The following is a 9,004-nucleotide window of genomic DNA, read 5'->3' as shown; positions in this document are numbered from 1 at the left end:
AAGTGACTTACAGTAGTGGGTGAATACATTTTGGTATGGATGTTCCTGGGAATCGAACCCACTATCCTGGCAGTGCAAGAGCCATGCTCTACCAGCCCTATCTGACTCTTCTGATTCTCCTAAAGCATGTGTCGTTCTGCTTGTCAGTTCCAGTCCTCCTTCTCTCTGTCACCTCACCTCTTCTTTCTACCCTCCATCTTGTTTTCTCAAGTACTCCTCCCTACCCTTTCTCCGCCTCTCTTTCTCCTTCGCTCTCTTCTATAAGGTTACAGGATGTGGTTATTGCATGTGTGTGTGCGTGTGCGTGTGTGTGTGTGTGTCTGTTTGTCTGTGAGTGTGTGTGTGTGTGTGTGTGTGTGTGTGTGTGTGTGTGTGTGTGTGTGTGTGTGTGTGTGTGTGTGTGTGTGTGTGTGTGTGTGTGTGTGTGCTTTAAACACGATACACACACCCATTCAAACAATAACACCTGGATACAGGAGACTGACCAAGAGGCCTGCAGTCCGACCAGACAGTTCTGAGCCATCTCTCTCTCACACACACACACACACACACACACACACACACACACACACACACACACACACACACACACACACACACACTCACAGACAAACAGACACACACACACACACACACACACACACACACACTCACAGACAAACAGACACACACACACACACGCACACACACACACACACACACACAGTGAGTTCTGCAGAGACAGGTCTGAGAATCCCAGAGGTGTGTGTAGGACTGTGTGGAATGCTGTGCCTATGCAGAAAGAGAACAGTTTGTCAACTTTATCCATGACCATTCTAAAATAAATATTGGAAACGTTTTAGTGGCAATAAAATATAAATCACCTACAATTTAAAAATAAAAAAAATAAAAAATAAATAAAATGGACGTATGAAACGGAAACAGAGCTGGTTTGGAGGAAAAGTGTAGAGTAGTTTGTAATTTGGTGTTGTCATAATATTAACATTTCTAATGCTGTCAGATTGTCAAAACCAAGAGAGCAAAAGCGTTCTCTTAGAGAATGCCAGGACATCGTTTGCAGCAGCAGCAGCATGATACAATGGCGCCCTATGTAAATCCCCGTGTGCTTCTGAGAGTCCCGTTCATCAGGACACAACGGTGTGCAAACGTTTAATTACAATGAAAATGGTGCTGTACTGAACGACCCGTTGTTCTGAACGACCCGTTGATCTGAACGACCCGTTGTTCTGAACGACCCGTTGTTCTGAACGACCCGTTGAACATCGTTGTAATTAAGGTTACCCGGAGGGGACTGGTCTAGAGTGCTGCTGTACGAATTTTGCTGCAGCCTACGAGACTGTTGAAGAAATGTTTTTTTTGGGGGGGGGTGGAAAAGGGGACTTCGGTACTCTACATAACGGAATGAAACGTTGAGTGAACTGAACGCGCCCCGGTTTCTCCCCGTCTGAATGAGGAAGTCCGGAGGGGTGGGTGCGACACCGTATATATAATCGCGCGCCTTCTCTTCCTCCCGCTTCACTCCCCGGTCCCTGCGAGCCGCTCAGGTAAGACCTTTATAGTTCTCCACATCGGCCTTCACGTCTTTATGACTATTTGTTATCCGTGGTGATTTGTGTTGCATTCTACCTTTTGACTCACACTGTGCAAGATTTTAATGCAGTAGCCTCGGGATGTTGAATGTTAAGGATGTTGGTTTCTCTCGTCCATCTCACCTCTCTCCCTCTCTCCTCCACCTCATCTCTCTCCCTCTCTCCTCCACCTCACCTCTCCCCCTCTCTCCTCCACCTCACCTCTCTCCCTCTCTCCTCCACCTCATCTCTCTCCCTCTCTCCTCCACCTCACCTCTCCCCCTCTCTCCCACCTCACCTCTCTCCCTCTCTCCTCCACCTCATCTCTCTCCCTCTCTCCTCCACCTCACCTCTCCCCCTCTCTCCCACCTCATCTCTCTTCCACCCCATCTCTCTCCCTCTCTCCTCCACCTCATCTCTCTCCCTCTCTCCTCCACCTCACCTCTCCCCCTCTCTTCCACCTCACCTCTCTCCCTCTCTTCCACCCCACCTCTCTCCCTCTCTTCCACCCCACCTCTCGTCCATCTCACCTCTCTCCCTCTCTTCCACCCCACCTCTCTCTCTCTCTCTCTCCTCCACCTCAACTCTCTCCCTCTCCTCTCCCTCTCGTCCACCCCACCTCTCTCCCTCTCGTCCACCCCACCTCTCTCCCTCTCGTCCACCCCCCACCTCTCTCCTTCACCTCTCTCCCTCTCGTCCACCCCACCTCTCTCCCTCTCCTCTCTCCCTCTCGTCCACCTCTCTTCTCCCCCTAGTTTATAGGTGTATATATTCATCAGTGCAGTTGAATCATGGCGTGGGATGGTTATATAACCAATCTGATGGCGGGAACACCTCCCTTCGTGCAAGAGGCAGCGATCTGTGGGTCTGAGGCGGGGAAAGAGTCGGTCTGGGCAGCAACACCCGGAGGTCAACTGGCCGGTGTGACAGTAAGTAGGCTAACGCTAACGCTAGCTAACGTGTGTGTGTGTTTGCGGCTCTGACATCAGGAGTGTGTTTTTCAGTTGTTGACCAACCAGGGAGTAGCCAACTTACAGGGAACTCGGTGGAGAGACAATTACATCGCTTTCACAATGTTAACGTGTGGTTCCCATGCCGATAAAGCCCTTGAATTAAATTGGAGAGAGGAGAGAAGGAGAGATGAGAGAGGAGAGAGAGAAGGAGAGAGGAGAGAGGAGAGAGGAGAGAGAGAGAGAGAGAGAGAGAGAAGGAGAGAGGAGGAGAGAGGAGAGAGGAGAGAGAGAGAGAGAGAGAGGAGAGAGAGAGAGAGAGAGAGAGATTGGGTAATTTTGACACTGTCACATCAACAACTAGTTGGTTCTGGTGTCTATAAACTTGTTGGATAAACATGTTAAGAGAATATCTGGTTCTTTTATAAACAGTAGAGAATATTTTGTCAAGTTATTCCTGTCTGTGACCTTGTCTTGTGGTGACTCTCCTGACTTCTGGTAAAAAGCGTTTTTTAACCATTCATACTGCAGAATGGTGTCTGAGTTCCGTGTTTTCAGCTACATTCTGAGCTCCTTATTTGGTCATGTTGCACACAGCAACTTGACTCACACACACACACACACACACACACACACACACACACACACACACACACACACACACACACACACACACACACACCGCAACATATAGGAAGTGAAGAGAGACTCTTCTGTGAGCCACTTCCCCCATCGAGAATGTCTGCCACACACACACACACCTACAGCCAGTCACATGAGGAGCATGAAGATGTGTTTGCTGAGAATGGCCTGTGTGTGTGTGTGTGTGTGTCACAGACATTTTCAGGGTTTGGAAAGCTCAGGGTGGTGGGTGTGGTGTTTGTAAACAAACCTGCAGTCTTTCTCCACAACGCTCTAACACACACACACACACACACACACACACAAATGATTGAGCAAACAGTAGGCATGCAGATAACGCAAGAGGAGAGAGGGAGACCTTTTTGGTAGAAGAGAATCATCTTTAATGTCCACAGAGTTTCTTTGACAGTTTCTCTGAAGCAGGCAAGTCTCTCCCCCTTCTCTCTCTCTCTCTCTCTCCCTTCTCTCTCTCTCTCTCCCCCTTCTCTCTCTCTCTCTCTCCCCCTTCTCTCTCTCTCTCTCTCTCTCTCCCCTTCTCTCTCTCTCTCTCTCCCCTTCTCTCTCTCTCTCTCTCTCTCCCCCTTCTCTCTCTCTCTCTCTCCCCCTTCTCTCTCTCTCTCTCTCTCTCCCCCTTCTCTCTCTCTCTCTCCCCCTTCTCTCTCTCTCTCCCCCTTCTCTCTCTCTCTCTCTCTCTCTCTCCCCCCTTCTCTCTCTCTCTCTCCCCCCTCCCCTTCCTCCTCTTTCTCTCTTCTCTCTTCTCTGTCTCTCTCGTGGTTACATTTTCAGGAAGTCAGTTGAACTCTGAAGACAGCAGCGTGTTTTGTGGACAAGTCAGTACTTGTGCAGAGTTCTCATCTCTTTCCCCTGTCAGGACTTGCATCTTCTCTCTCTCTCGCTCCATTTTTCTCTTTCTCTTTTGCTCTCTTTCCACCTCTTCTCTCAATCTCTGTGCGTGTGCGCGCGTGTGAGTGTACATGCTTGCGCGCGCGTGTGTGTTGTTTGTGACCACTTCCTCTCAGTGCTGGTGATCTCTAGGCTGTTAGTAGTAACATAGTGGGTAAACACTGTCTCTTAGTGGTGGAGATAGATGGACTAGAGCTAACTCAGGGGCATTGTGGGTAAATACTGGGTAAATACTGTCTCTTAGTGGTGGAGATAGATGGTCTAGAGCTAACTCAGGGGCATTGTGGGTAAATACTGGGTAAACACTGTCTCTTAGTGGTGGAGTAGATGGTCTAGAGCTAACTCAGGGGCATTGTGGGTAAATACTGGGTAAATACTGTCTCTTAGTGGTGGAGATAGATGGTCTAGAGCTAACTCAGGGGCATTGTGGGTAAATACTGGGTAAATACTGTCTCTTAGTGGTGGAGATAGATGGTCTAGAGCTAACTCAGGGCATTGTGGGTAAATACTGGTTAAATACTGTCTCTTAGTGGTGGAGATAGATGGTCTAGAGCTAACTCAGGGGCATTGTGGGTAAATACTGTCTCTTAGTGGTGGAGTAGATGGTCTATAGCTAACTCAGGGCATTGTGGGTAAATACTGTCTCTTAGTGGTGGAGATAGATGGTCTAGAGCTAACTCAGGGGCATTGTGGGTAAATACTGTCTCTTAGTGGTGGAGATAGATGGTCTAGAGCTAACTCAGGGGCATTGTGGGTAAATACTGGGTAAATACTGTCTCTTAGTGGTGGAGATAGATGGTCTAGAGCTAACTCAGGGCATTGTGGGTAAATACTGGGTAAATACTGTCTCTTAGTGGTGGAGATAGATGGACTAGAGCTAACTCAGGGGCATTGTGGGTAAATACTGGTTAAATACTGTCTCTTAGTGGTGGTGATAGATGGTCTAGAGCTAACTCAGGGCATTGTGGGTAAATACTGTCTCTTAGTGGTGGAGATAGATGGTCTAGAGCTAACTCAGGGCATTGTGGGTAAATACTGTCTCTTAGTGGTGGAGATAGATGGTCTAGAGCTAACTCAGGGCATTGTGGGTAAATACTGTCTCTTAGTGGTGGAGATAGGTGGTCTAGAGCTAACTCAGGGGCATTGTGGGTAAATACTGGGTAAATACTGTCTCTTAGTGGTGGAGATAGATGGACTATAGCTAACTCAGGGGCATTGTGGGTAAATACTGTCTCTTAGTGGTGGAGTAGATGGTCTAGAGCTAACTCAGGGGCATTGTGGGTAAATACTGGTTAAATACTGTCTCTTAGTGGTGGAGATAGATGGTCTAGAGCTAACTCAGGGGCATTGTGGGTAAATACTGGGTAAATACTGTCTCTTAGTGGTGGAGATAGATGGACTATAGCTAACTCAGGGGCATTGTGGGTAAATACTGTCTCTTAGTGGTGGAGTAGATGGTCTAGAGCTAACTCAGGGCATTGTGGGTAAATACTGGGTAAATACTGTCTCTTAGTGGTGGTGATAGATGGTCTATAGCTAACTCAGGGCATTGTGGGTAAATACTGTCTCTTAGTGGTGGAGATGGGCATTGTGGGTAAATACTGTCTCTTAGTGGTGGAGATAGATGGACTAGAGCTAACTCAGGGGCATTGTGGGTAAATACTGGGTAAATACTGTCTCTTAGTGGTGGAGATAGATGGTCTAGAGCTAACTCAGGGGCATTGTGGGTAAATACTGGGTAAATACTGTCTCTTAGTGGTGGAGATAGATGGTCTAGAGCTAACTCAGGGGCATTGTGGGTAAATACTGGGTAAATACTGTCTCTTAGTGGTGGAGATAGATGGTCTATAGCTAACTCAGGGGCATTGTGGGTAAATACTGGTAGGTTGGGGTTCCATCCCCAGTTAAATTATCGACGCTGACCATACCGACCCATGTTTCACAGCCGTTTTGCTGATATCGTTCATTATGATAAGTAGCCTGTAGTAGAGAGATGTGAAGTTTGAAATGAAATAGTATGTACCAGTAGGAGAACAATAAACTGCTTCACATTAACGTTTTAAACTTCTCCTTCTGTTTGTCCTTATCACATCAATTCAGACAATTTATCCTGATATGGATTTTTGCCCCAGCTTTGTTAGGGAGATGGATTAGGGGTAAGGCACTGCCATAGACTAGTGTCCTGTCCAGGGGGTGTCCTGTCCAGGGGGTGTCCTGTCCAGGGGGTGTCCTGGTACATCAAGCTGTCTCACTACAGAAACAGGAGATAGACTAGTGTCCTGTCCAGGGGGTGTCCTGGTACATCAAGCTGTCTCACTACAGAAACAGGAGATAGACTAGTGTCCTGTCCAGGGGGTGTCCTGGTACATCAAGCTGTCTCACTACAGAAACAGGAGATAGACTAGTGTCCTGTCCAGGGGGTGTCCTGGTACATCAAGCTGTCTCACTGCAGAAACAGGAGTTGGACTGCTGCCTTATGGGCAGTTCTGGCTGGGACAAGGCTTATGGGCTGTTCTGGCTGGGACAAGGCTTATGGGCTGTTCTGGCTGGGACAAGGCTTATGGGCAGTTCTGGCTGGGACAAGGCTTATGGGCAGTTCTGGCTGGGACAAGGCTTATGGGCTGTTCTGGCTGGGACAAGGCTTATGGGCAGTTCTGGCTGGGACAAGGCTTATGGGCTGTTCTGGCTGGGACAAGGCTTATGGGCAGTTCTGGCTGGGACAAGGCTTATGGGCTGTTCTGGCTGGGACAAGGCTTATGGGCTGTTCTGGCTGGGACAAGGCTTATGGGCAGTTCTGGCTGGGACAAGGCTTATGGGCTGTTCTGGCTGGGACAAGGCTTATGGGCAGTTCTGGCTGGGACAAGGCTTATGGGCTGTTCTGGCTGGGACAAGGCTTATGGGCAGTTCTGGCTGGGACAAGGCTTATGGGCTGTTCTGGCTGGGACAAGGCTTATGGGCAGTTCTGGCTGGGACAAGGCTTATGGGCTGTTCTGGCTGGGACAAGGCTTATGGGCTGTTCTGGCTGGGACAAGGCTTATGGGCTGTTCTGGCTGGGACAAGGCTTATGGGCAGTTCTGGCTGGGACAAGGCTTATGGGCTGTTCTGGCTGGGACAAGGCTTATGGGCAGTTCTGGCTGGGACAAGGCTTATGGGCTGTTCTGGCTGGGACAAGGCTTATGGGCTGTTCTGGCTGGGACAAGGCTTATGGGCAGTTCTGGCTGGGACAAGGCTTATGGGCTGTTCTGGCTGGGACAAGGCTTATGGGCTGTTCTGGCTGGGACAAGGCTTATGGGCTGTTCTGGCTGGGACAAGGCTTATGGGCAGTTCTGGCTGGGACAAGGCTTATGGGCTGTTCTGGCTGGGACAAGGCTTATGGGCTGTTCTGGCTGGGACAAGGCTTATGGGCTGTTCTGGCTGGGACAAGGCTTATGGGCTGTTCTGGCTGGGACAAGGCTTATGGGCAGTTCTGGCTGGGACAAGGCTTATGGGCAGTTCTGGCTGGGACAAGGCTTATGGGCAGTTCTTAGCTATAGCAAAACCTTTACACATGTTTAGTTTGTGTGTGTGTGTGTGTGTGTGTGTGTGTGTGTGTGTGTGTGTGTGTGTGTGTGTGTGTGTGTGTGTGTGTGTGTGCGGGTGTGGTCTGTTGAAGTTGGAGGTTCAGGGTGGGCATGACTGGACTAGAAGTGTTGGAATTCCTTAGCTGGAAATCTGGGACATTTTGGGGGGGAGGGGTAGAGAGAGAGAGAAGGGGTAGAGAGAGAGAAGGGGGAGAGAGAGAGAAGGGGGAGAGAGAGAGAAGGGGGAGAGAGAGAGAAGGGGGGGGTTAGAGAGAAAAGAAGAAGAGATTGATGGGAGTGAAAAGTTTGAATCCTTCAACAACAAAAAATGCAGGAACCTGTTTGAGCATGTACTTTATCTTTCTCTCTCTCTCTCTCTCTCTCTCTCTGTCTCTCTGTCTCTCCGTCTCTCTGTCTCTCCGTCTCTCTCTCTCTCTCTCTCTCTCTCTCTCTCTCTAAATGTTCATATATACTGTATCGGCTAGTTCATGTACTTTAGGGTATGAGTTCCAAATGCCACCATATTTCCTATTTAGTCATTGGCTGACCTTGAATGGCTGACCTTTAATGGCTGACCTTTAATGGCTGACCTTTAATGGCTGACCCTGACCTTTATTGGCTGACCTTTAATGGCTGACCTTTAATGGCTGACCTTTATTGGCTGACCTTTAATGGCTGACCTTTAATGGCTGACCTTTAATGGCTGACCCTGACCTTTATTGGCTGACCTTTAATGGCTGACCTTTAATGGCTGACCTTTATTGGCTGACCTTTAATGGCTGACCTTTAATGGCTGACCCTGACCTTTATTGGCTGACCTTTATTGGCTGACCCTGACCTTTATTGGCTGACCTTTAATGGCTGACCCTGACCTTTATTGGCTGACCTTTATTGGCTGACTTTTAATGGCTGACCTTTATTGGCTGACCTTTAATGGCTGACCTTTATTGGCTGACCTTTAATGGCTGACCTTTAATGGCTGACCTTTAATGGCTGACCTTTAATGGCTGACCCTGACCTTTATTGGCTGACCTTTATTGGCTGACCTTTAATGGCTGACCTTTAATGGCTGACCTTTAATGGCTGACCTTTATTGGCTGACCTTTATTGGCTGACCTTTAATGGCTGACCTTTATTGGCTGACCTTTATTGGCTGACCTTTAATGGCTGACATTTAATGGCTGACCTTTATTGGCTGACCTTTATTGGCTGACCTTTAATGGCTGACCTTTATTGGCTGACCTTTATTGGCTGACCTTTAATGGCTGACCTTTATTGGCTGACCTTTATTGGCTGACCTTTATTGGCTGACCTTTAATGGCTGACCCTGACCTTTATTGGCTGACCTTTAATGGCTGACCTTTATTGGCTGACCCAGACC

General features: G+C 48.5%; 1 protein-coding gene across 1 annotated transcript in view; it reads left to right on the top strand.

The window, feature by feature from the left end:
* The first annotated feature begins 1,384 nt into the window (after positions 1-1,384).
* The window catches only part of LOC123743720 (profilin-2-like), an 11,781-nt gene continuing 4,161 nt past the window's right edge, over positions 1,385-9,004 (top strand). Inside the window, exons 1-2 of the mRNA XM_045721395.1 lie at positions 1,385-1,544; positions 2,324-2,497. Coding sequence (XP_045577351.1) covers positions 2,360-2,497 — 138 coding nt within the window. The 5' untranslated portion in view covers positions 1,385-1,544; positions 2,324-2,359. The remainder of the gene's footprint in view (positions 1,545-2,323; positions 2,498-9,004) is intronic.

This window comes from Salmo salar, chromosome ssa07, assembly GCF_905237065.1.
Source record: "Salmo salar chromosome ssa07, Ssal_v3.1, whole genome shotgun sequence".
Classification (NCBI taxonomy): domain Eukaryota; kingdom Metazoa; phylum Chordata; class Actinopteri; order Salmoniformes; family Salmonidae; genus Salmo; species Salmo salar.
Note: the sequence above shows the minus strand (reverse complement) of the source record. Positions and strands in the feature narration are given on the sequence as shown.